The 26,010-nt window shown below is 52.7% G+C and overlaps 3 protein-coding genes across 11 annotated transcripts in view; 2 read left to right on the top strand and 1 right to left on the bottom strand.

The window, feature by feature from the left end:
• Positions 1–1,926: 1,926 nt before the first annotated feature.
• PPP1CA (protein phosphatase 1 catalytic subunit alpha) lies at positions 1,927–5,597 on the top strand. Its single transcript, XM_090032194.1, has 7 exons — positions 1,927–2,080; positions 2,364–2,495; positions 3,075–3,305; positions 3,856–3,960; positions 4,198–4,421; positions 4,654–4,788; positions 5,176–5,597. The coding sequence occupies exons 1-7, from the start codon at positions 2,026–2,028 to the stop codon at positions 5,284–5,286; spliced, it is 993 nt and encodes a 330-aa protein (XP_089888320.1). The 5' UTR covers positions 1,927–2,025; the 3' UTR covers positions 5,287–5,597.
• A 1,173-nt stretch (positions 5,598–6,770) lies between these two features.
• Positions 6,771–23,363, bottom strand: RAD9A (RAD9 checkpoint clamp component A). Of its 6 annotated transcripts, XM_090032186.1 has the most exons (13): positions 23,245–23,363; positions 22,273–22,370; positions 11,288–11,427; positions 10,998–11,068; positions 10,399–10,533; positions 9,779–9,893; positions 9,283–9,382; positions 9,047–9,156; positions 8,591–8,697; positions 8,438–8,502; positions 8,013–8,114; positions 7,282–7,516; positions 6,771–7,047 (listed from the first exon to the last, which is right to left on the bottom strand). In XM_090032186.1, exons 2-13 carry the CDS (start codon positions 22,284–22,286, stop codon positions 6,943–6,945), a joined length of 1,299 nt encoding a protein of 432 aa, XP_089888312.1. In that variant the 5' UTR covers positions 22,287–22,370; positions 23,245–23,363; the 3' UTR covers positions 6,771–6,942. The 6 variants fall into 6 exon arrangements, with proteins under 6 accessions (XP_089888312.1, XP_089888314.1, XP_089888311.1 ...); XM_090032188.1 differs by lacking the exon at positions 22,273–22,370 and having other exon boundaries at positions 23,245–23,342; XM_090032185.1 differs by lacking the exons at positions 22,273–22,370; positions 23,245–23,363 and adding an exon at positions 20,056–20,543.
• Positions 12,141–26,010, top strand: part of CLCF1 (cardiotrophin like cytokine factor 1) — a 52,719-nt gene continuing 38,849 nt past the window's right edge. Inside the window, exons 1-2 of one of the 4 annotated variants that reach the window (XR_016440186.1) lie at positions 12,141–12,272; positions 13,130–15,950. Coding sequence is in view for 2 of the 4 variants with exons in the window: in XM_090032191.1 (XP_089888317.1) it covers positions 24,173–24,200 (28 nt within the window). In the remaining 2 variants the exon portion in view is untranslated. Of the gene's footprint in view, positions 12,273–13,129; positions 15,951–22,290; positions 23,304–23,845; positions 24,201–26,010 lie in introns of those variants that run through there. The other 3 variants (XR_016440187.1, XM_090032192.1, XM_090032191.1) reach the window with 3 other exon arrangements.

The following is a 26,010-nucleotide window of genomic DNA, read 5'->3' as shown; positions in this document are numbered from 1 at the left end:
CCCTACATGGCACTGTGCCATGGGTGCAAGGCAGACAGTGTCACAGGGGGCTGTATGGTGGTGATGGCCTTAAGACCATGAGCCAGGCATTGACATGGGGTGCTGGGGGTGGTGCTGAGCCCCCATGGCAGTGTGGGATGCTAGCAGTGGTAGGAAGTGCCTGCAGTGATTGCCAGGCAGTGGTGTGGGGGTGGGAGCCTCCTGCTGGGCACTGGCACTGTCTGGCCCCTAGTGGCACTGGGTGGCAGCCGTAGGCATGGGTAGATCTAGGATTTTGAAAAGTAGGGTACAGGTGGTGTGGCACATTGTCACATACAACATAACACTCTTTTTCTCCAACTAAAGTGAAACTAGGAGCTTTACAAATATGCTAGGGGGCTAGCACGACAGTATTCAATTTGAGATCCAAGCAAAAGCAAACACGGTATAACTGCTGGAATGTGTACTGATTTCCTAGATGATAGGAAACTTTAAGCTTTAAAAAAGCACACCAAATTTGACAAAACACAGTCACAGTCAGAAAGTATCTCATCAGTCACAAAGCCATCACAGTTCAATCAACTCAAGTCTAGCATTCTTCTGCTTCTTGACAGTGCCTCCAGTACTTCACCGTCAGCCACCTGAGATAGTACGACCACACAGGGGCTAACGTTTTTTGGCTAGAGTGGAAGAGTCTGCTAGGCTATGACCCAGAAGAGAGAGGTGACCAGGCCTCTTATGGATTAAGATCCAGTGTAGTCCCTGTACTGGTCTGTTGCCAGGGCCGAGATCACTTTTGAATGGCAGTGTGCAATGGTGGGTGCAGACCTGTGCAATGCACTGAGGACAGGACACCTTATGAGAGTCCACTATAGCCTCCCAGTGGGATGATCTTGGCTACACACCTACTTTATGGAAATGGCAGACACCTCCCCAGCTTGCTCCTTTGGCCTGTTGGCTAAGGGCAAGCAAGACTCGGGGACATCTGAACCCCAAGACCTCTGGGCTTGGGCCTGTACATAGGATGCCAGCCAATGGATTTGGGGGTATCTGAAGCCTCAAGCTGAAGAGTCTGGGATGGAGGATACAGTGGCAGCGCCACATGGATTCGAAATATTGAGTTTGGCACAGTTGATAGGCTTCGGAACCGATTTGGCAAATTCAACCTGAAACATGAAATTAAAAAAAATTAAAAAGACAGAGAGCGGCAGCAACATTGCAGAGCAGTGCTGTAGCAATGAAGTTTGGTGCCCTGGGCAAAGCCCACAGCAGCAGCTTGCCTTTGCCCCACACACAGATCCAGAGGGCACACGCCTCCCCCCCACGCTTGCCCAGGAGTGCACGCAGCGGCGGAGCTGTCCTCCCTCCATCCCTCCCAAAACAAGCCACTTGCAGCTCTGTCCCACTCCCTGCCCCGGCTGGCAGCACCTGTCAGCGCCCCTTCACTTTGCTGCCCAGGGCAGTTGCCCCACTTGCCGCACGCCCCCTTTGCAGAGGAAAGGGCTGTCTGAACAATGGAAGGCCTAGCCTGCTGAAAAAGAGAGGGAGGCATTCACACCCGCGGAGTGAAGAGAGATTAGCAAGAAAAAGGGAGACGCCAATGAGCCATGAAGTCAATTGAGGTCCTCTGCGCCCCGCCCTGATCTCTGCACCCAGCCGGTTCCCAGGACCCGCCAGACCACCGCCGGAGGATGGGCTGGGGCCATCCGGGTGTCCCGTCCTCTCTTGATACGAAACGGGACGACTTTACGTCCTCTGTAGAAAACTAGAGGACATGGAGTTTCGTATCAAGAGTGGACAGAAATGCCCTCTACGGCGGCCACCTGTGCGCGCGCGTCGCGGAGGGGCCGGACCGCTGTCACCCCTGCGCCACGGAACCCGCCGGCCGGCTGCAAGGGCACCCCCGGGCCGCAGGGGGCGCTGCGCGGCGGGGCGGGGCGCGAGGCCAGGCGGCTCGGGGGCCCCGCCCCACCCCGTCCCGCCCGCAGATGGGGCGGGGCGGGGCGGAGGCAGCGGGCGGGGGTGCGCAGGCCGGGCCGGGTAGCTATGGCGGACGGCGAGAAGCTCAACCTCGACTCCATCATCGGCCGCCTGCTGGAAGGTGCTGCGGGGCCGGGCCGGGTCGGGGAACTGAGGCAGGGCGCAGTGGGCGGCCCCCTTGGGGCTCGGCTGGGCCTTCCGGGGCGGGGCGGAGGGGAACGTGCTGCAGGCGCCGGGACGGGCCTGGGGCGGGCGGCAGGGCTGCGTGTGCACGCATGCACGTGCATGTGGGTGGGCGTGGGTGGGCGCGTACGTGTGGGTGTGCGCCTGCATGTGTCCGTGCGTGCGGGGGCGGGGAGGCACTGCCCCCCGGTGACCCGCCCCCGTGGGCCGCCCCGCTGCAGTGCAGGGCTCCCGGCCGGGCAAGAACGTGCAGCTGACGGAGAACGAGATCCGTGGCCTGTGCCTCAAGTCGCGGGAGATCTTCCTGAGCCAGCCCATCCTGCTGGAGCTTGAGGCGCCGCTCAAGATCTGCGGTGAGCCCTGGGGCCCACCGCCACCCTTGTCCATGCATCTTGCCCCCCAGCCCTAGCTTTGGGACAGTGGGTTCCCCTGCGGGAGGTCGCAGCAGGTCCTGGGGGCCCCTGGCTGTTGCTGGCAGGGATCAGAGCAGTCCCACCTGCACTTTGCTTTCCGTTGCTCCCTCCAGTCCAGCCCTAAAGGTAGAGGGTTCCCCTGCGAGAGGTCCTGGGGATCTCTTGCTGAGGCTGGCTGGGTGCAGGGATCGGAGCAGCCCCCCCCCCCCACACACACACACACATCCTTGCCCCCTATTGCCACCCTTACCCCATTTGTGGGGATGGTGCGTTCCCCTGTGGGAGGTCTTGGCAGGTCCTAGGAATCCCTTGCTGATGCTGGCAGGGTAGGGGGATCAGAGTGGTCCCTTGACTCCGGCTGCGATCTGGGGGGGTGCGGGGAGGAGGACATAGGATCTCTGGGCAGGGCTGGTGGGGACAGCATCGGTTCCTTGCTGGGCTGGGGGTTTCTGGGTAGTTGGTAGGGAGGTTGGGGAAGGTCTGTGTACTGAGGGTGCCATTCCACCCTGCGCTCTCCAGGTGACATTCATGGGCAGTACTACGATCTGCTGCGGCTCTTCGAGTACGGGGGCTTCCCGCCTGAGAGCAACTACCTCTTTCTGGGTGACTATGTGGACCGGGGCAAGCAGTCATTAGAGACCATCTGCCTTCTGCTGGCCTACAAGATTAAGTACCCTGAAAACTTCTTCCTGCTGCGCGGCAACCACGAGTGCGCCAGCATAAATCGCATCTACGGTTTCTACGACGAGTGTGAGTGTGATTTCACCCCCCTCCCTGCCCCCATCTACCTGGACACATGACTGTTCCCAGTTGTGTATGAGCCTGGGCCGTGCTGTGAGTATGCAAACATCAACTGCATCTGAGTGCTAATGACCCTGGGCCCTTACCATTGCAACCTCTGCCTGCCTTCAGGTGTGAGTGTACACCTAACTGCAAATATGCAAACATCAACCACGCCTACGCCCCATACTCGCATCCCTGCAGTTGAGGGTATCAGCTGCATCTCTGTCTTGTGCAACAAATTTCTTACCCTACCACACTCCCAGTCACAAGGGTGCACTTCCCAGCTGCAAGCATGTGGGCATCTGCTCTGGGGGCAGCTGATGTGAGTGTGGTGCCTTCCAACCATGAGGGGGCTGCTTGTCCCATCTCCCATGGTGGCCCAAACCATGTGACCCTCTGACCTGGGTCTGCCTAGAAGGGAGTGTGCACCCCAGGAGAGGCAGATACTGTTGGGTGGTGGGACCAGAAGGGGCTGCTGCTGTTGTGAGGCTCCCATCCCAGATACTGTGCTTTGCAGGCAAGAGGCGCTACAACATCAAGCTCTGGAAGACATTCACTGATTGCTTCAACTGCCTGCCCATTGCTGCAATTGTGGATGAGAAGATTTTCTGCTGCCATGGAGGTGGACAGTGCCCAGGCCCCTAGACCTTGTGATCGGGAGGGGGAGAGGGAGTCCTTTCTACTATGAGGCACTGCTGGGGTTGGGTTAGGGTTGGGGTCTGGGGGGGAGAGGCTCCGCAGGGCTGTGTGGGGGAAGAGGGTTGCTGGGGGGGCGGTCATTGGGGATGCTCTCCAGCAGATCAGCTCCACCCCCTGCTGGGGTATGAGGTCTCACAGCCTTATCCCCCTTTCTTCCCAGGGCTGTCACCTGACCTGCAGTCAATGGAGCAGATCCGGCGGATCATGCGCCCCACGGACGTGCCGGACCAAGGCCTGCTGTGTGACCTGCTCTGGTCTGACCCTGACAAGGACGTGCAGGGCTGGGGCGAGAACGACCGTGGTGTCTCCTTCACCTTTGGCGCTGAGGTTGTGGCCAAATTCTTGCACAAACACGACCTGGACCTCATCTGCCGGGCGCACCAGGTACCCTGTACCCTGAGATGGAGCCGTATTCGGGGAACTTGAGGGTGGGCTAGCAAGGGGCTGCAGGTCAGAAGTGAAAAGCAGAGCTGTGAAGAGAGCCTGTGGTTGGGATGGCAGAGAGCTATAGAGGAGGCGGCAGAGTCAGGGCTCCTGTGTAGGTTCCCTGCATCTGGCGGTGGAAGGGCTAAGTTGAGTTCCTGGTGCCCAGCTCTTCATTGTCCTTCTGCCTCAGGTGGTGGAGGATGGTTATGAGTTCTTTGCCAAGCGCCAGCTGGTGACACTCTTCTCGGCCCCCAACTACTGTGGCGAATTTGACAATGCAGGTGCCATGATGAGCGTGGATGAGACCCTCATGTGCTCCTTCCAGGTAAGCCTCAGGCCAGGTCTCCCCCACTGCTGGCCGCCCGCCCCCCCCCGGCAATGAGCTGAGTTCTCACCATACTGGCATAGACTCAGAGCTGGGTTGAATTTCCCTTCCTCTGACCATGCAAGCATCTGCTTGTCTCCTGCAGAAAGCCTTGAAGAGGGAGGAGTTGGGTCTTGGAGTGGGGTTGCTTCTGGCCTGTGGGCTCATGGGACAAGAGACTCCCAGGGGCTCTGAACCCAAAGTACTAACCCTGCTGCTTTTTGGGGGAGGGCACTTGTCCCCCAACCCAGGCTAGAGATGCTGTCCTCCAGCCAGTGCCTCAGTCTGTTCTCGGGGTCTAAGGTACAGCAAACTATGCCCTCTGCTTGACCCAATTCTCTTCCCCAGATCCTGAAGCCAGCTGACAAGAATAAGGGCAAATACGGGCAGTTCAGTGGCCTGAATCCTGGTGGGCGCCCGGTCACACCCCCGCGCAATTCGGCAAAGGCCAAGAAGTAGTGGCTGTGGAGCACTCTTTGCTGTGCCTGCTCCACCAGCTCTGCCCACCATGGCTATACTGCCCAGGTTCACGTTGTCTGGGGCTGCCCGGTAGAGCTGAACCAATCCCTTTTTTTTAAGAAGTAAACTATCCCTCTGGGAGTTGATACCAAAAATCCTGCTCTGTGGGGGAGGGGGCTGGGAGGGCCTCTGCTGGGAGGGGGAACAAGAATTTTTTTTTGGATAGTCCTTTTTTGCCAACTCAGCCCCCGTCTCCCCCATTTCCATCCGATACTCAGTTTTTTGAATAAATGTTTAACATAAATTCTTAACCTATGGCCTTTGCCTGCTTTAGTTTTCAAGCCAGTGACTGGAGGAAGGAAGCATCTAGCTTTCACTTCCAGATCAAAGTTTACTCATCATTAGATGATGCCACCAGCCTTTGTTTCCCATCATCCCCGTGCTAGACAGGGGCAGCTGGGTCTTGAATGTTCTCCTGGGGTCTTCCTACCCTCACTTGTCCATGAGTTAGAGGTGTGTAAACATGTAGCTGCTGCATGCCACAGGACTAGGGACCGAAAACCAGAAGGTATGCTTTGTACCCTGTGGCTCAGCTATGGGGAGTGGGACTTGAAGAGGCCACTAATTTCTGCCCTGTACTGTGGAGGGACCTCAAGAGCCTGGAAGTACTGGCCATGTAGTAGGAAAGGGACAGCCTAGGGGCTCTCTGCTTCAGGGTGGCACCTAGACATGGACATGTAGGGCCACAAGAGCTGGCATGTGTGGGCAAGCAGGACTCTGGCCTGTGCTGCTGGCCCAGCCCAGGGCATCACACTACCTCAATTCAGAGATCTCCAAATAGAGGGGGAATGACATGAGAAAGCAAGCAGTACATAGCTGTATCAAGGGGAGACATTCTGCAGGGGGTGGTGTATGTGTGAGAATCTTGTGCTTTGGGTTGCTAGCAGGGTTGCACTAAGCTTCAGTGGTGGGGGCTCTGCAGAGCATGCACAGCCCAGCCCTTGAACTCTGCTTCAGTTGTCCACAAGTCTGGCTCTGTGCCTGGCCCTCTGCGTGCCAAGGCAACTCTCGGGAATTAACAGCCCAGCCTTGAGCCGGGCTTAGCCCAGGGGGACAGCGCCAGTTGGCTGCCTTGGGACCGCCTCCCCTGGCACTCACAGCCTTGGCCAGGGAGCAGGGGGCCAGTCCAGGGAGAGCTGCAGAGCAGGGGCAGGAACCCTGAGCCTGAAATAACTGGCCTGGTCCCTTTGGAGGGGCAGGGATCAGGCCTGGAGTTCGTGGAAAGGAGCTGCTGTGGGGGCCAGCTGCCCTTAGCCCCCATTTAGTGGGATTTGTTTGTGGGGAGGATCTGACTGGCCTGACATTATGCTCATCCCCTTCAAAGGGACTCTGAACCAGTGCTCCTTCTACCTCCGGACCAGCATTATGGGGTGGGGATGAGAGGGGAGGTTGACTGCCCCAAATCCCAGCAGCTGCTCCCCAGCCACAGTGTATCACAATTGGTTTATTTGTATTGTCTGCTCCCACACTGTCTCTACTGTAGGCCCGCAGGGCTCCAGTGCTGGGGGGAGGGGGGGGGCGGAGTCCAGCCGCTTTTCCATCTTCAAAATGCTCCTGGGAAGAAAATAAGCTGGGAGAGAGGAGAGTAGTCCTGGCTCAGCATTCGCCCTCACTGTCTTCAGCCAGCACCTCTTGGCTGGGGGTAGGGTGAGCTCTGGCCTGCGCCTGTATCAGCACTGACCCGAAGAACAGGGAGCGGAACTGGGGAAGAGATCACAATATGAATGGTGAGGCTACCCCTAGCAAATACTCCCACTCCAGGTAACAGCTGGCACAGTGCCTGCCCTACCCAGTCTCTCTCATGCATTACATCCTCCCATCCTTCCCCTAATTCTAAAAAGACAATCACATCCCCTCTCCCCACCTCAGCTTTACTGGATTTGTGCCCCTTCCAGCCCAGCATCCCTGCAAGCCCAGGGCTACACCAGCCCAGACCTTTTTTTGCGGGGGCGTCCCTGGCACAGCCCCATCTTCGTCTTCGTCCTTGTCACTATCCAGAGTGCTTCTCTCTACCTCTAGAGCAGTGGCTGGACTGGGGCATCGCATGGGGAAGGTGGGGCTTGGAGGTGGTTCTGCCCCCTCATCACCAGTGGTGGTTTCCATGGCGATCATGTAGGACTCAAGGTCATCAGCAGCAAAGTCTTCATCAGGGGCACGTTTGTGGCAGGCACTGTTGGGAAAGGTTAGGGCTATGGGATGAAGTCTGGCCCTCACTCTGCAGGAAAGAGGCTCCAACTCTGCCCAACTTTGGGGCTAGGGCACCAAAGAGTATTCCCCACCATAGTGCCAGCACACATCTCCTTCCATAGCCACTGCTGGATGGCACCTGAGTCTGCAGACAACCTGGGCAGCAACCTGAAGAAGGCAGAGCCACTTAGAATGAAGCTGTTTGCTCTGATCCTTAGTCATAGGAGGTCAGAGACAACTGCTGTGAACTGCATCATTGGTGATCATCTCAGGATTAACATCCTGCTCTTGTCAATCCCTACAGTCCCGAGCAGTCACCAAACCCTCCCCCAGTCCAGCATGCCACTCCCAACCCAACAATTAATGTGCCACAGCATGATGGGAGTAGCTGGGCCAGGGACAACCTCAGCACATGCCTGTGTATGCTGTTCAGGTGCAGAGGGAGTTTCTGGGTTTGAGAACCCTGGGGCCCAGCTTACCCGTTGGCTGTCTGGGCCTGTGAGCTGGCACTGGAGTCAGCCAGGGTGGCCAAGACCAGGTGCACTTCAAGCAGGGGGTCCTCCAGGGAGAACACAGCTGGCCTGCAGAGAGAGCATGGGGTGAAAATGGGTGCAGCTGGGACCCCACAATGAGAACACAGGAGTGGAGGGAGGGGAAACTAGGCCTGGAGAGAGAGATCATGGACATGTCACTAACAGAGCTATTATCCTGTAGGGCAAGGGCCTAAGGCTCCCCAGGGGCTCAGCAAAGGGATTGGGAGGATGAGGCAGGTGTCAGAAGCCCCAGCTTGAGAGCCAGCCAGAAGCACTGCAGAGGAGCAAGCCCCACCATCACCCATGAGCTCCTAGGTGCACAGGGACATGCACAGGAGCTGGAATGCTCCACCCCAGGGGGCCAGACATACCTGCCAGGTGTGTCAAAGTGGATGCTGAGGGGCAGGTTTGAGGACTCAGCGAAGCTCAGGAGGCCCTGGGAAGAGGCAGAGAGGGGCTGAATGTGGAACCCCACCTGGGTGGGCTAGAGGCCAGGGCCAGGAAAGGGGGGCAGGCTGGCTCACCCGGAACTCCTTGAGGCAAAAGGTGATCTGTGTTTCCTGCGGCACTCGCACATCCTGGAACTCATCCTCAGAGAGGCACAGCTCAGTCACCATGGTTTTGCTGGGCTCTGGGGGCGGCAGATGGGCTCAGCAACCAGTTACCTGCTTGGCATAGGGCTGCAGGCACCACCAATGCACGCCAGGGAAGAGCCCAGAGCCAGACCCACCCAAACACAAGTAAAACCTCCTGCTCTGGAGACACCAACCCCTTGACTGAGGTACCACGGGAAGGGGCAGGGGCCTTTCCTTCTAGGGGATCCTGATTCTAGTCTGGCCCCGAGACAGGGGACCTGGCTGGCTGGGGTGAAGAATGGGGTTTGGGATCTTCCCCTTGCAAGGGAAGACACTGCCTGGCCTCCTGTCAGGCCTTGCTGTCTGCCCTAGGAACCCATCCCCACAGGGCTGTGGGAAGCTCACCTGTCTCCTCATCCACATAGTTGCGCAAGCTCACCTTCCCACTGGGGCCAACCCCCAGCGTCACTTCAGCCAGCATTACCGGGAAGTGCACCACAGCATCCACCAAGACCCTGCCACCAGGAAGGGCAGGAGCTGTCAGCCAGAGGAAGCAGACTGGGCACAGCCACCCCCTACCTTCCCTAGTTCCGATTCCTCCCCAAACCCTTTAGTATCCCGGGCTGACGGGTGGCACTCACCGGGCAGAGGCGCAGAGAGTGCTGGTGCAGAGCTGCTTATCAAAGATGGCCTGAAGCAGCTCGCACTCTTGGAATGACAGGTTGTGAGTCTTGGTGACACCTGCCAGGGGTGCCAGGATGATGGCTCAGCTTGGAGGTGCATGACTGCAGCCTACCTCCCTGAGGCAGCCCTGCTTCTGGGGTTCCCCTGCCTAATGCACCTCCTCAGGTCCTGCCCCAACCCACATCAAGGATCAAAGCTGTAGCTCTCACTCCTGTAGGTCCCCCTCCCTGCCTCAGCACTTACTCCCACTCACCCATCAGACCTCTTCTCCCCACCCACTATGGGCTCCTACTCCCAGCCTGACCCCCTGTCCCCTCACATACACACCTGCTGTACTATGTCCTTTCAAGCTACAAGAACCCTTGCAGGGTTCACCCAGGGTTCTTCACAGCACAGTCACACACCACCCCCACCCCATCCCTGGGGCTGCCCAGGCGTGGGATCAACGCTCACCGTATTTGCAGTGCAACTGTACAACCAGCCGGCTGGCCCGGGGGTTCAGTGAGATGAGGCATTTGCTTACCGTCTTCTCCAGTGAGGGCAGCGATCGGAAAATGGCCAGGAATGTCTGGGGAGGGGCAGGCAGCATAGGCACAATGCAACTGGCAAGGAACCTCAGTCCTGGCTCCCAGCCCCCCATGTCTCTATATACCACAACCCTACATAAGAGCTGGGATAAAGCCCAGGGGGAGTTCTGTCTCTCAGCCTCCCTCCCACACTATCGTCTAACTGCCTAAACCCTACTCCCCTTCCAAACCTAGGGCAGAACCCAGGAGTCCTACAGATCCACTCCAGGAAAGTTTTCCAGAGAGCAGCAGAGGAAGAGCAGGACAGGCATGATCCCTGAGGCCCGTTGGCTAGCCCCAGTCAGCAACATGCATCCCACAGCACTGCCCTGCGCGGAAGGAATCCTGGGGTCAGGCACCAGGTTGCTGAGCCACAGGAAGGGACTGGACCACCCCAAGCCTAGACCTCACTTCTCCTAGAACCAGCACTTTCCTTTGTGCCCTTACCAGGGAGCCTCCCCCTGCTCTGGATGCCCCCACCCTCCTGGGGACCCCCAGCAGCCTGACCTTCATGAGTATCTTGCAGCGGAAGAGCTCCCCATGGGCATCTGGACCCCCTGCCTCATACAGCTGGAAGAAGAGCGGGGCGAACAGGAAGCAGGCGTAGGCCGAGCGTGATGAGTTCACAGCACGTAAGGACAACTAGGGGTTGTATGGGTGTGAGATGCAACTCAGCAGCCTCTTCCCCATAACAGGCCAGTCCCCCAAACCTTCTCCCCCCACATCACCAGAAGAGCAGCAAGGGAGAAAAGTGGCCCCGTCACAGAGCAGCACCCCCTCCACCCACACACGCAGAAGGAGTTGTGGGGGGACAAAACTGATCCCAGCCCACACCAGCCCTCTGCTGGGAGAGCTGGGGAGACCATGATGGAGCAGCCCCACCCACTGCAGACCAGCCCCTCACTCGCCTGCAGGCAGGGCTGGCAGAAGGAACCCACCCACCGTTGACTCACAACCACCCCAATGTCTCCCCTGCGCAGCTCACAGAGAGGCACCCACCCCCAGGCCACAATCCAGCCACAAGGCCCCTGCGATGCCTCCCCTGACCTCCTGTCTCCTGACAGCCCCTTCCTGCTGTCCGACCAGCCTCAGCAGGCCCTACTCACCCCGTTCTCTGTGGGCTCCAAATACAGCTCGTCACCGATGCGGGACAGGGCATGCACGGCCTTGCCAAGGACTGGGCAGGAAGAGGCAGGTACTGAGTGAGGCAGGGGCTACCCTGCCCCCCAGCACAGGTCTGCTCCACCCCAGCCACACCAGGCCCCCACGCCCCCCAATGCAGCCCCTAGGGGAACCCACCACCTGCCCTGCCCCACGGCCCCACCCCACTGGTGCCCCCTGGAAGACAAGTAGCCCTGGGCCCTGCCCTGGCACCCAGTGGGGCCCCCACACTCACCTTTCACATTTCCCCCGACAACGACACACTTCATGGCTGTGCAGCCAGATGCCTCGTGCCTGCCTGTGCATGCAGTCTTTTTGCCCGCTGCTGCACAGTGCAGCCTGGGGGTGTGGGGCCTGGAGCAGGGGCCAGCTGCCCTGGAGAGGAAACAGGGGCACACCAGGCCCGGGGACCGCCATCAGCCCCAGCAACATGGAGACCACCCCCGAATGCCCCACCAACATTCCACGCCCCCCTCCAACATTCCATGCCCCCCTCCAACGTGAATCCGAATGGTCGCACCCAAACCCCTCCCCACACCCTTCAAGACCCGAGTGATCTCATCTGGAACGCCCCCCCCCCCCCAGGGACCCCAGTTGTCTTATCTGAACAACCCTGCTAGTAGAGCTGAATGGTCTCATCCAACACGCCCCCTTCCAAGGGACCCCCGTAGTTCCGCCTTCCCCTCCAAAAGGACCCCACTGGCCTCACTTAACACCCCTCCAGCAGGCACCGCAGTGGCCTCACCCAACGCTCCGGGCAGAGGGACACTAATGGTAATGGTCCCGTCCAATCCCCCCACCAGACACCCCAGTGATCTCGCCCACCCCCGCAGCAAAGACCCAGGCAACCTCGCTCTTCCTACCCAGCCGCTACTCCCGGCTCTTCCAGCACTTCCCGGGCAAACCGCCTCCCCCTTCCCATTGGGCGACCGCGGCCTCCATCCCGCCCCTTCGCCCGTCCTATTGGCTCCGTGGTCACATGAAAGGGGAGTCTGAAGCTGCCTCGCGTCACGTGGCGATGGCGCCGGGCCGGAGCTGTGCCCAGGACCAGGCGCGGTGCGGGCCCCTCCCCTCCTCTGCGAGGGGTGGAGCCTCGCTCTGACCGCATCCCTTGTCAGTGGCCGGGCGGGCCTACACCGTGTTGTAATTGGAGGAGGCCAACGCCACGGATTGGCTAGGAGCCCGGATTGACAGAGCGGCAGACCAACGGGACCTCGAATGTAGGAGGCGGGACGCGAGGGAAGGGGTCCCTTTAGAGCTGCTTCCCGCCAGTGACCGCCCCCCCTTCCCCTCGGGTAGGGTCCAGGCTGCACGGCACTTGGCCTTGCCCTGCCCCCATGGGCCAGTGGAGTGAGGCTCCTCTTGTCTCCAGCAGCGAGCTGCCATGGCACTGCCAGCACCGCACGTTCCTCTGGCACGTGGGCAGGGGCGTGGCCCTGCAGGGCCTTTTCTGCCAGCCCAACCCCCCCCAGCCAAAGCCATCTTCCTCCAGCAGCTTCCTGGCCTGCTCCAAGTGAGTCCTGCACAGCAGTTTCTGCCCCACAAGGAGCGTGTGCCGAAGCACCCTTCCATCACCTCTGGGTGCCGCTCGTCACCATTGGGCCAAAGTGTAAATGTTTGGGTGGCTTCTCCTTCCCCCTTGTCTTCAGGCCCCACCCAAGGAGTCCCCGTGCAGCCCTGAGTGCATTGTGTGGCTATCATGGGGTTACTGTTGCATGATCAAAAGCATTTGGTCTGGAGCTAGCCTGTGGTGATGCGTGAGCCAGGCTGGGCTCAGGCTCCCTTCTTCTCCCATGGCCTTGGGGGCTGGGTTTGGCAGCCCTGATGGAAAAATTTATTTCCCCATGAGTCAGCAGATCTGCCTGTTCCCCACCAGCGGTGTTTCACGCGCTACAACGGGACGTTTTTTGCTGCTCACTGCAGCTGGGGTGGAGTGGAGGTGATGCAGTCCCTTCCTGAAACCTGGCCTTTGGGGCAGTCTCCCATGCCATCCTGGCAACTCTGGGCCCGTGCTTCCTTGTAGTGTCAAGACCTCCGCCAGGGTCAGTGGTTCTGGACTCTGTGAATTTTTTTGCAGGGGTGGGTGATTCTGTCTTGGATGGAAGAGATGTCTTGATTTCTACCTTCAAGTTTATTCTGCTGCCCATTACCACAGTATTGGTGAGGTGCCCCTGCCAGATCAGAGATGACGTCCCTTCTGAAAGAGGTAGGGAGACTGAGGAGGGACTTGGGGAAACTGGCAGGCCCTCATGGCACTGTCACAGCATCACCTAGTGGGGATGTCAGAGCAGATATGCCACAGTGGATCAATGGACCCTCTGTTCTGCAGGGACCCACCCCCTCCCTCCCTGCGCAACAGCGGAGAGCAAGAGAAGCTAGGATGAAGGAGCCTATACCCTGAGGAAATGCACTGGCCTAAAGGATGGGAACTAATAACGCTGAATAAATGGTCTCAGTGGAGATAGTCTGTACAGGAGAAGTAAGAAGGTGTTTGACATAATAAGCAGCCACTTCAGAATGACTTGTTCTTAAGTTGGAGCATTGGGCGGGGGGTGAGGGGCAGGTGGCAGAGGCATAGGCTATGCTTTGCTGGAACTTTGAAAATGCTGATTTTAAAGTTAGCTGAGTTAAGGCCCATCTGTCTCAGGCTTACTGATACCTACCCTCTAGCATCGATCATCTGGCTTGTTCTGTTGTTGCCTATGCATGCTGGAGCTTTCTGTAAGAGGGACCTGCCTTTGCTCTGTGTTTGTGCAAGGCATCAAACAGGACACGAATGGGATGGCAAGGAAGCCACTAGGTTAACCCTTCAAGAGCCAGAGAGGGGGCAGTACTGAGACTGGGGTCATTTCTTCTTCTTCGGTAAGTCCCGTAACTCCTTCCTTGATGTGTTTTAAATTCCAGGCCTTTTTTTCCCTTTCTTTTTCTCCATCTTGGTTCATACATTGAAGGTATGTTGCATAATATGGGCGGGGAGTCCAGGAATCCACAGTCCTCTCAGCATCTCCCAAAACAGGTGCAACTTGGTGTGTTCCATCATAGAGTCTCTCCCACCCTCACACTACAAGTCTGAATTGGCAGGACATCCCTTCCAGGCAGAGAAACTCCTTGGCTTCTCTGCTCAGGCTGCTGCAAGGGGGTCAGGTAGTGACCATTAGGATCATGGACACCAAGGACTAGGCCTAGACCCACTGAAGCTGTTACTCGAGATTTCCAAGCCTACAGGGACGAGAAGAACCAGAACTGGGTCCTTGTGTCTCTGGGATGGGCTCTGGGTTCAGCCCTCTTTCCCCACCCCCGCCTCAAGGAAGAAAGGAATCGGATTCCATGTTAGTGTCCGTTCCAACTCTTGAATAGCAGCCGGGCTCCTGTGGAGAGAGCATCCCCATGAGGGTGTCTGGCCTCAGGGCTCAGAGTTTTATGGGGCTGTGGATAGGACACAGCTGGCTGAAATCGTGACACACACACCTCGGTCATGTCCAAAGCCATGTGCACCCCCTCCCCTTCTCCTCTGACCTTCCAGATCCAGCACTGACTAGGCACAGGGGACAGAAGGGGAGAACATGAGGCAGGGAGTGGGGGGCATGAATCTGTGAAGCCCTCATGGTGGGTCAGGGAGAGTCCATAAACTCCTCCAGAGGACACTCGCACACACAAACAGGGCAGCCTCACTGTAGTGCAGCATTCCTAGCCCTGCGCTCAAACAGGGTCAGCCCCTGTATACTGCCTAGCTCTCTATGCTAGGCACAGTCAGCCCCACCATGGTATGGCCTCTCCAGCCTCCCCACTCACGTCTTGCTGCCCTCATTCCTTATTACTACTTCTTCACCACACCCTCACATAGGCTAAGCTTCGCCACACTGTTTCCCTATCCTGTGCTCATGCACAGGGTCAGCTGCCCAACCCTGATTCCCACAAGTTCAGCCCCAACCAGTAGTGCTGTCCCTATTACTTGTTCACAAAGATTTAGCCTCCCTGATGCTGTTTACCAAACCCTGAAATCACTCCATTTCATACCCATATAGGATCAGCCCCTGGAGCACCTCCTCCATCTCACACTTTCTCCACGCAGGCACCATACAACCCCATGCTAATGCTAAGTTGTCCCCATCAGGCCACTCTCCATTCACTCTTGCAGGATCAGCCCTCCCACTCTAGCACTACCGGTACTTGTTCCATGCATTCACACAGCCACAGCCCTTACCCACCCAGCACGTTCCTTGCCACACACAGAGGCAGAGTCAAGGCCTTGCCTCTAGTACTACACTGTCTTCTTGCACTCAGACTGGGTCAGTTCTACCCAGCGGGGTAGCTCAAGCATGTAGATCTGTTTCTTTATTTCTCTCTGTGCTCTCATTCAAGAGACAGACGCGCACAGCTGGGCTTTGGCTTCAGTTTGCTCTTCCATTTCGTATTTTACCCAGCAGGGGGTGACAAGTGCTTGTCACTGCACCAGGAAACAGGGAAGCCAAGAGTCTGCTCTGTGTGTGAAGAAATCCCCTGGCTAGTTCCCAGCAGAATCATACGGAATCCCCTTGGAAAGGAAAGGGACAGGGCTGCAGCCCAGTCCTCTGAAAACCCAGGCCTAGGCTTTCATTCAGGGAAGGATGGAAATTATGTAGGAGAAACCAAACAACAACTATGTACCAGAATGAACACACACTGAATATCTATCGGCAAAAATACCCAATTACTTGTGGGTGCATACTTCTCACTAGACAACCATAGCCACTCTCTCTTTGATTTCTCAGTTCTAATCCTCAAAGGGAATTTACAGAACACCTTTCATAGATGAGCCTACGAACTTCACAAATCTCCTGGATACAAAACATCATGGACTGAATATAGACTTTGGATTTATAGTATATTCTAATCTGCCTGCCATCTGATAACCCCAGGTAACCTGTCTGCATTTTACCAGCTGCATTCTATCACCAGTTCAACATTCCCCTGTTACCCCCAGCTACCTGTCTCATACCTGTTGTCTTCCATTCCCTCTGAACCTCACTGCCATGTATTTGCATTTTCAGAGACCTGCATTTTGCTTACTGGCTTCTGTTCTACCCAGAAGAGTGCACAAAGCACCAACAGACTCTCTATGCCTGAAGAAGGGTGTTTGGGCCTGAAAGCTTGCAAAGCACAATTTTTCTAACTATTTAGTTGGTCTAATAAAAGAGATCACATCTACCCAAAGAACCTTTGTCATTCAAGGGAGGAGGTGTTTAAGATGTTGGGAGGAGTTAAAGGGGAAAATGGAAGGGTCACTAGAGCTAAAGCTGCCTCTCTGCAGAGGTTCCAGTATTTGGGTGTGTGGTCTAGGGACAGGGGTTTTGGTGCCCCTGAGCTCTCTTAGTAGGATCAAGGCAATCATTTTACTCCCTCCCTCATTCCCTTCTCCAAGGGGACTAGGGACTTGGCTTCTACCCCTTTAGGTTGAGGATGGCCCAGAGCCCCCCTCAGAGGAATTATCCTTCTGCCTTTCAAGGAAGAGAGGAGAGGGGAATAATGGGGTGGTGGGACAGATGGACTGGAGTGCAGAGACAGCATAGACAGATAGAAGAGTTGGGAGCCCATGGGTAGAGAGGCAGGAGGGCAGAGAGGGGGCTGATGGGAAAATGAGGCTAGCTGGCGGAAGGAAAGGAAAGGCAGAGTGACCAGGGATGGGAATGAGCCCAATGGAAAGGTCAGCAGTGGGAGGCTTGGCTAGTGGTGGCGCCACTGGAGGGCGAATGTGCGACTCACACTCCCTGAGCTTGGCAGAAGGTGAGGTCAGCCGCCCACAAAGCTTCCTGTGACGTAACCCAGGAGCGGGGCGCCCAGGGGGCGAGGCAGGAGGAGCTCAGTTTGCTTGCCAAGAGGATAGGAGAGTTTGGCAGGCTGCCAAGGCGTGCGTTACCCACAGAGCCAAGCTGGCCAGGTGGAGCCCTTTGCTTTGTGAGTATCTGCTCCCACGCAGAGGATGTCCCAGGATGGTGCCATGGAGACAACCAGTGTCTTAAACAATGCAGCCGCCAGGCAGAGGAGGCAGGCTAGACTACAGGGCAGGCTTCTCAGACATACTTCCCTTGAGGACTGCCCACTGTCATGGGGCTGTCTCTTCCCTCATTCTGAAAGGCTCATCTCTGTGGCTGAGCAGAGATGCTTAGCAAAGGCCCCTGGACATTCTGTCTGCATTTCATCCGTTACTGGCCTGGAAACCACAGACAGGGCCCAAGAAGGCCATGGCATGCCTGGTTTCTCTTTGTCTCATTAGCATGGCATGTAGGCTGTGAGTGACCTGTCTCCATAGCTGGCCTGCAACTCATGAGCTGTCATTCAGACCAAGTCCTTTGTGATATATAGAACATCTTTGGTACAAATACTTCACTGTGAAATAATCTAGGTCTGGGATCCTGAGTGAATAGAAATCGAGGCAGCCTGCAAAGCAGAGAATAAGGGAACATGTACAGGAAGAGTCTTGCCTGAGTACTACAAAAGGGCATAAGAGGAAGTTGATGCTAGATGAGCATACAGTCACATAAAGTGCATTTCACGGTGCTGATCTGGAGCCTCAGACTGTCTGTTTCAGGCGTGAGGACATTGGTTGGTTCAGGAAGCTCCCAGGAACAGTACCTCTGTCTTGCAGGTTCAGCTGTCCATGTCAACATGAAGCATTTGTCAGTGCAGGATTGTATCTTTATTCCTTTGCTACCATTGTTTTTCACCACATGCTAAGGTGAATCCTTTTTCAGGCTGAGTGCTGGATCCCATGTAAGAGAATAGTCCCCTAGAAATGAACCTGTTGCTGAATGGGCAGAACATGAATGCCTTGTGTAAGTAATGCCCTTTTCCACTGGCACCCTGATGGGTGGGACCAGGGGACTGGCCTCAGCCCTAACCTGATACTCCAACAGACAGGATTGAAGCAGCAGCTGCAGTCATAGGTTTCACTCCATGTGCATTGTAATAGCACCATAGCAGAGGGATTGAAATGGTTTATGCTAAAGCGGAGACTTCCTTTGTACTCTCTTCAGAGGTGGAATTGTAAGGAGCCCAGGGCAGCCAGGGCACACCAACTGCTTCATGGGTAAGAGAGGAGCCCCATCTGCCATCCACAAGGGAATGCCCGGGCCTGAACTTTCTAGTTTCCAAAGGTTCTCAGTAAAGAACATCCAGTGAGCAGTGATGCCAGGGGTCTAAGCCTGGCTTTCTTCATGCAGGCTCACAGAGGGGGGAACAGCTTCCTAAACTGGAACCCCTGCCACCAGCAGTGCCTGGCAGCTGCCCCTCTCAAACAGATCCTGAGCAGACCAAGTTCATGGAGCACCCATGTATCGCCCATGTACCAGGGAGGCCATGTCCTACATTTTGATATAATTTACTCAAGAGGCTCTGGGTTGCACCCAAAAGCCCAGGATATAGCTAGAGTCTTGGAGAAGTGACCCATGCATCAGTGCTGATCAGTTTCTGACTGTAGGGCAGCTTCTGCCCACTAGCCTCCAGCTCCAAGGCTGCTGAGAGACCTACCATGACCAATCAGACCAGCTGGCCCCCATCTAAATTCTGTCACTCATCCCAGAGCCTGCCAAGTAGAGCACCACTGCCAACAGCCATGTCGGCATCCAAGCTGGAATGTGTCCAGGCTCAGCTTTTTTGTTACCAGCCCTGAAAGGAGAGGATCCAGACAGCACCCCCAGCTGTTTGGGAAGAAGTGAAAAGTCTTCTGCCTGAGTGAGGACAGGCTGTCTTCTCTACTTATATATCTGTGAAACAGCCATACCAGAGGCTCCTAGCAATGCTGTAGATTGCTCAGGTACTGCTCCATCACACACCACATCCCCCTGAACCAAAGGTCGCAGCTTCCCCAGCCCAAAACACAGCAGTCAGCCCCACTGACCCTGGGAGGGCTGATGAGAGAGGCTTGGGCACTTCGTAGCCACAAGGCAGCCAGACTGCAGGCAGCCCCTTGACCTCTGGCCCAGCTGCTTCAGCTCAGAAAGATTAATGGTGACCTTTGGACACAGAGAATCTTCAGGATACTTGAGCACCTTTTTTCAACTGCTCTTAGCTGTTTGGAGGCTGTTTTGCCAGCCCACTGAAAGGGGAAGCCACATACTCTGCAGCACAACTAAGAAGGCAACAGGAATTCCAAGGAGACTAGGTGGAAATGTACCAGCAAGGAGGACTGGTCCCACACTGAAATGCAGAAGGGCCTGTGCAGGGCAGGTGAAGCATCCACCATACTTATTCTATGGCTGGAGAGTGTGTGAGGAGACAGGGTCTCTGGTGCAGTGAAGGTAAGAGTATAAAACAGTGGTGTCTGGCTGGGGGGAGAGTGTTGGGAAAGCTGCCTCTATGGGGCATCCCAGCTACTGCTCATGCAGTCTTCCTCTTTTCCCCCTGAGGAGTGGTAGCAGCTTGTACCAGTGAGAACAAAGTGAGATGTTGAACAACGTCATTACATCCCAAGCCCTGCTGTTGTCTGATCCCGTATCTCATGGGGGGGACTGCGCTGATGGGGTTAGGATAGGGCTGTCTTGGTGGGGACAGACTCTGTCTGTTCCAATAACCATGTTGGCATGACATGGTCTATTATGAAGTCAAGCCAATGAGCCCTTCATTCTGTGTCCTGGGGCATGGCAGTGGGGAGCACCTTTTTAATCACTTTGTGCTTTGAATAAGAGCTGCTCCTGACTTTGAGGATTTGCTCTGTAGCCCTCTGTCTGCTCCTTTCCCCACTTCAGCTGAACCAAAAAAGTGATGCAAAGCCCCCAAGCTTTAAGTAGAGAAATAAGAAATGCCTGGATTTTGAATCCTACCTCTCCCTCCCTCATCCAGAGAGTTTATTCTAGGGCAGTGAGGATTACTTCCCCCACAGATAATCAGATATTACTAGGTGTGTAGGCATGCAACTCAGTCCTTGCAGAAAAGGGCAAATTTAGAGAAATGTTACAAAGAGGCACCTAAGCTTTTTTCTTCTTCATTCATGTGTTCCTCTTTCTCTCTTCCCCACCTCCCCATTACCTGGGTCTGACACGCATCTATGCTGAAAGTTGGTGTCGTAGTGTCTGTAGTAGGGTAAGTCCCCCGGCTTCCAAAATCAGGAAAATTTTCCTTGTCTGGGCTCAGTGTGGCAATGAATCTGTAAAACTTTCCTGGTGGCATGTTACATTGCACCATTCTCACCCACCAACTCCAACCAGTTTTAAAAAAGGCGTCTTCTTGAATTGGGTATGAAACACACACAGTCTGAGGCAAGCGTTCTGGGCTCACGTTTTGCCTGTTAGTGTTGCAAAGGGGAAAAAAATCCCAATTTTAACCAGTCTGTAACCCACATTTCCCTACAGTCAGATAAAAAGCAGCTACAAAAAATACAGGATGGAGAAATATGTGTATAAATGTGCATGTATTACATGCTTAAACTTGTGTTTATCTAAGAAGAAACACATAACTGCATACAAAGACATTATATAGCGTACTGTGAAGATATCAGTATTTGTGCCAATCCTAAAGAAACTTAAACATATTACTGTCTTTGTACATGGTGCAATGTAGACTCCTTTAAATCTAATGTATGTGTGTCTGTACATATATATATATATATATATATATATATATATATATGAATGATATTTAAATAAGTTGCACATAAGAGCAGAGTTGCTGCTCAAGAAATAGTGGAAAGGTTGAATTATTCAACCTCTTAGGGTGAATTCTACCAAAGAAAAAATAGTTTAAGACATTTCAAACAAAAATATGGGGAGGCTGGAGTTTATGGAAACTATTATGGAAAAATTCTGAGTTTTACCTTTTGGAAGTACCAAGAATTGTTAACCTAAGACAAGTTGGTTTGTAAGTGCCTTTGTTTTAAACAAAGCATCAAGAGAATGCTTGCAAAAATGAATACATTTCCCTCCCCAAAATTCAAAGGACTATAGTTTTCCATTTTCTACAAAGTGTAAATACTAGTCACATTTTAACAACAGAAGAGAAAAAACATGGTTCACAAATGAAAATAATTTTAGGTTCACTGATTGTATTTCCTTCTACAGAACAAAAAACCCTTCCTGCTTTTCTTGTTTGAAAAAAATGTAAATATTTAGTAATGTGAGTAAACAGCATTTTGGGTTTTGTTTTATTTTTTGCTTTTTGCCATATCCCCAACATACCAGGTTTAATAACCTTTGATAGTTTATTTTAAATCTGAAGTTTATTTCCAAAGCTCTCATCTAACTTAGAGGGACACCCAGAGCAAAGTTTGTCCTAATCAGATGAGGTTAATTGGAAACAAACTCATTTTTTAGCTGTTGTAATATACAAAAATAAATATTCATGTTTGTAGATCCTTGAAGCAAAAAGCCTCATGCACCTCTAGTAAGTCAGAATGCTAAGTCCCAACACGAGTGAGTTTTTACACAGCTCTTGAAAATTCTTAAAAGTCCCTTACTAGAGCAGCTGAACAGAGAGGGGAACCGTCCCAGAATTTGGACATCAGAACTACTCAGTAGTGAAGTGAGTTTTGTATGTATTTTGCAAGCTGTGCAGTGGGATTTTTGCTGGAGTAAGACTTGCAGGATTGGGCCCATAGCTCTATACAGATCTTGTGCACACAGTTAATAGAAGTATAGATGAAAAACAATGCAAAAATAGAATGATGCCTATGTACGTGTCTTCTGAACCCTTTGGACTTTTTCAAAAACACTTATATCTATATTGTGCCTATGTATGATACATACATACACACATAATATGTATGTATATACATATTACTTATAAGTTTTTATGTGTTACATGTAATAATTTCCTGGAGAGAGAGGTGCTATGTCTTTTTTAGAAGTTATTCACCTGTTTCAGGGAAGATTTTTTTAAAATTTTGCATTAAGAATTACAACATTTTTACTACTAAATATTTTAAATTGGCAATGAGGAGTCAGTTTAAAAAAAAAGGATCAAGCAGATGGGAAATCTCTGCCTCCTTGTCCAACTTTTAAAGAAGTTGGAGCCTAATGCTGAGTCACAATATGCAGTTGAAAGATCTTGTGTTGAAATGGGGCTGTGATGCCTTTTGCTGATTAATGAATCACAAATCTAACCCCCACAGCAGGAACAAGGCAAAAGTAAGAAAGAATGAATGAAAAAAGAAAACTTGTGAACTTTAGGGAAAGAAGGAAGAATGGGAAATAACAAACCAACCCCCGAGAAAGGGCTTAACTTTCTTTTCACCAAAATGTTTGCACTCACCCCCTCCATCCCATTCTGGTGTCTGTCGCCTGGCGAAATGCTTAGCAGGGTTAGTCACCTGCCGATGACTAAACGCCTGCATGCTGCTTCCTTTCTCCCTTGTTTAGAGGCAACAACAACAAAAAATAAAAAACAAAAGCTCAACAATTGATTGTGTTCTGTTTCCCATGAAAGGGCAGCAGCAAAGGGAATAAAAAATAAATAAACTAGCACTGCTTTCCCAAGTCCCGCGTCTGGCATTTGGGCTGGGGCAAGGGCAGGGGGCTGGCTTTGGGCTTGGATGTTTTTTCCCCCTTAGGGAAAAACTTTTTAAAAATCTGGAATGGGGAGGGCTGTACATGACAGCAAGAAGGGGAGAGACCGATGCAGCTTCTGTTCTTTCTTTCTTTATCTATCTGTCTGTCTATCTGTCTGTCTATCTTTTTTGTAGCCATCAGTATATCTTTCTTCCTTTCTTTTCTTCTCTATCTACATATTCTTCTCTGTCTGTTTTATTTTTCCTATCTTTCTTTTCATCCATCTGTACATTTCCATCTTCCCATCTGTCAATCTCTCCTTTCTTTCTTTCCATCTCTGTCTGTATCCTTCTTCCTTCCTCCTCACCCCCCTTGCTCCCCCCATGACACTCCAGTGTTTCTAACACAGGGTGGCACCGCTCGCTTACCTCACCCCCTCTTACTAAAACTTTCTTTTGTGAAAAGAGAATAACCAATCTGCCTCTACCTCTCCTCCTCTCCCCCCTCCGTACCCCCCTCAGGGACTGGTGTTTCAGTTTGTGGTTAAAGCTTTACACGTCAGGAAAAAAAAAGAGGGTTAAAGAATATCCTCACCAAAAAAAAAAAAAGCCAAACCCAAACCAAACCCTAAATGAGTGGGATTGGCAAATGGGATTATTAATCCTGGCCAAAAATAAAGGACCGCAGACTCTGTGCAGCCCCCTCGGAGAAAGGAAGCACTAAATCACAAACCTACCTTCAAGGGCTGCAAGTCCTGAGTGTAGCTTTGGCTTTACCAAATGGATTTCAGAGCAGGTAGGAGACCTCTGCACCTTTCCCAACCTCCCTTCTCTAAAGGCAAACCAGCCCTCCCCCTCGTCTTTGCCTGCTGCGTCCCATCTCCCCTCCCAGCACCCCCTTCACTCATAACTCTTTGGGAAACACTTTAATTTTCTGCAATCCTTCTCCAAATGCCACTAACAAAAGCTCTGCAATAGCCAGAGTTCTGGGGTGTGTGTGAAAGGGGTGGTATTCTCTCCTCCCCTTTAATCCACATTTTAAAAACCTCTCTCTTTCTTTTTCCTCCTTTTACTTTTAGAATAGCAAGTCGCCCTTTAGCTCAGCTGCTCCCTACCTTTGCCCAAAGCTGAAGAGCCATTGGGGGGGGGAGGAAGAAAAATGAATGGAGCCTGCCCTTGTGTACAATTGCATCAAATACATTCTTGAAAGCAACCTGGTTCTGCTTAACACTTGAATTTAAAAAAAAAAAGCAAGCAGCTTGGAGAGAGGGTGTATGCAATCTTTTTTTTTTTATTCTTGCATTCCTGGACACCAATCAAAAGAGCAAATCAAGGGAGGTGGAAAGGGGGAGAGAGCAAGAGGGAGAGAGAGAGAGAGAGAGAGCATGTTTAAAACTTTGCACACACACACCAAAAAAAAATATCCGAGACAGCTTTTTCCACCTAACACCCAAGCAAACACAAACCAAAACAAATAGGGAAAGAGGAAAAAAAAGAGAGAGTGAGAAAGAGACAGGGCAGAACAGATCAGGGAGAAAGGGAGACTTCGCCATTCGCTTGGGGCTTTGGGTTTAGACTAAAAAATCTAACCAAAAAGTTTGTCTTCTATTGATCAAATTCTGCAGCCTTCCTTCCCCCACCCCAACCCCACATTCTGAGTCTACTATGCTATATGTTGCTGGGGAGATTTCAGGTAAGACCAAAGTGTCTCTACTATTTTGGCAGAGGATGGGGGGGGTGTAGGGGCGGGGGTCTTGCTGTGCGTGTCGTGTTTTTCTTTTCCGAACCGCTGCTGATTTTAATTTGATTTGATTAAAATGTCTGTCTGGCTTTGTGATTGATTTAAGACTTTCCCCCTTTTTTCCTTTCTCTCATTCCCTCTTTTCCATGCATGTTTGTGATTACTGGGGAGGAAAATGCCGCTTAGCACGGAGAATTAAAATCCAGAACTGACAGAGAGAAGAGGAAAATGAAAGTCACCGGGACCTAGACAGGGCAGAAATATTTTTTCCCATGGCTTGATTTAAGCACTTGCACCATTAAAAAAAAGAGAGAAAGTATTTAATTGTTAATAGCAAGCTTTAAAAACATTCAAACAAAAAAATAAACAGCTTGAAGTTAAGTTTTGGGAACCCAACCATATGCTTCCTTTTGGAGGGGAGGCGGTCACCCTTAGAAATTCTCCAGAACTATTCTTGGTGATGTAGGGCGCTTTTTTTTTTAATGGTAATCCTTGGAGTTTTAAAATTTGTAATCTAGTTAGAAAACTGCCTCTTGTGTTTTGTTAGTTGTGGAAGGGAGAAAAAAATGCTTGCAGCAAAAGGACCAGCCCCAGAGTAAGGGTGTAATTTTTATAAGCGATGGGGGTTTTGCATTTTGCAGACAACACTCCAGGCTTTCTGGAAAAGAGGTTACATATAAAATAAAATAAATTTTAAAAACACCCCTTAAAAGGTCAAAATTTTGTCTTTCTGGACAGACTCTTTTGACAACACTGCTGTTTGGTTTGGTGCACAGGATGAGACAAGATTCTCTTCTTGGATGGAGTCGGTTATTTGAAAAACAAAAAGTTTGTATTCATTTTTTGTTCCAGACTCCGGAGGTGCTGGAGTGAGTCAGGAAGGGCATAGTGGTAGAGAATAACCAGAAAGAGTGAGGATAGAAAGACTTACTGGATCTATGAAGATATCTTTGTGTTTATCTCTCCATCTATCTACCTAGTGTCAGACAGGCACACACAGATATGGGGTGCAAGACAAGGCAAGATTTGCTTCTTCAGATCTCCAAGAGATAGAACTCAATACTCTTGTGTACAGTACCCTGAGAAACATCCTGTCTGCCTGCTTTGTAACTGGCGAGAGCTGTTTTTGGCCAAGACTGGAGAACTATGAAAATCTCTGGACAGATTGAGGAGGGAAAGAGGAGATAAGAAATGGAAAGAGAGCAATATGTCAAAGAAGGAGAGATGGAGAAGGGCAAGTGTTCCACAGACTCCCACCTCATCCCCATCCAGTTCCTCTTCCAGGTGGATGGGGCTGGGGAACCTGGTGCTTCTCTGTGTTTGGGGGAAGGGAAGGAGCCCCAAAACAAGATGTGCAGCTCGGCTCTTCAAAGCCCCTAGACTTTGTCACTCATCAGAAACACTTGGATCCTGACAGGAACTGATGTACCCAGCTCCTATTTAGCAGGCTCTGCAAGGGCACGGTCCCTGCGCACATCTGGGCTGCATTAGCCCCAAACCAAAAAAAAACCTCCAAAGGGAAATGCAGAGGGCTCTCCTTACGGGGCTGGGCTTGGGGAGGATTTATTCCTTGCTAAGTGGCACATTTTTTCATAAATTAAAACCCTTTCCCAATGGTACCTGCACCTACCTACACCAGCTAACTTCCTACATATATGTGCAGGCACTTTCTCTCTGTCACACGCACACACACCGCAGCAGACTATTGCTCAGATGTACATCCAGCAGATTCTAGCAGACACGCACAGAAATGCAAACATGT

This window comes from Crocodylus siamensis, chromosome 2, assembly GCF_052110815.1.
Source record: "Crocodylus siamensis isolate JL-2025a chromosome 2, ASM5211081v1, whole genome shotgun sequence".
Taxonomy (NCBI): domain Eukaryota; kingdom Metazoa; phylum Chordata; order Crocodylia; family Crocodylidae; genus Crocodylus; species Crocodylus siamensis.
The sequence above is the reverse complement of the archived record's forward strand: the minus strand, read 5'-3'. Positions and strand labels throughout refer to the sequence as shown.

What these genes read in the sequence shown, in the direction of transcription:
- PPP1CA (XM_090032194.1), top strand. Translation starts at nt 2,026, where the DNA reads ATGGCGGACGGCGAGAAGCTCAACCTCGACTCCATCATCGGCCGCCTG. An exon ending in CTACGGTTTCTACGACGAGT is followed by an intron (nt 3,306 to 3,855) that starts GTGAGTGTGATT and finishes TGTGCTTTGCAG; the next exon opens with GCAAGAGGCGCTACAACATC. An exon ending in GATTTTCTGCTGCCATGGAG is followed by an intron (nt 3,961 to 4,197) that starts GTGGACAGTGCC and finishes CTTTCTTCCCAG; the next exon opens with GGCTGTCACCTGACCTGCAG.
- RAD9A (XM_090032184.1), bottom strand. Translation starts at nt 12,160, where the DNA reads ATGCGGTCAGAGCGAGGCTCCACCCCTCGCAGAGGAGGGGAGGGGCCC. An exon ending in GCTGCAAGATACTCATGAAG is followed by an intron (nt 9,894 to 10,398) that starts GTCAGGCTGCTG and finishes GCCCCTCCCCAG; the next exon opens with ACATTCCTGGCCATTTTCCG. An exon ending in CTATGTGGATGAGGAGACAG is followed by an intron (nt 8,698 to 9,046) that starts GTGAGCTTCCCA and finishes TGCCGCCCCCAG; the next exon opens with AGCCCAGCAAAACCATGGTG.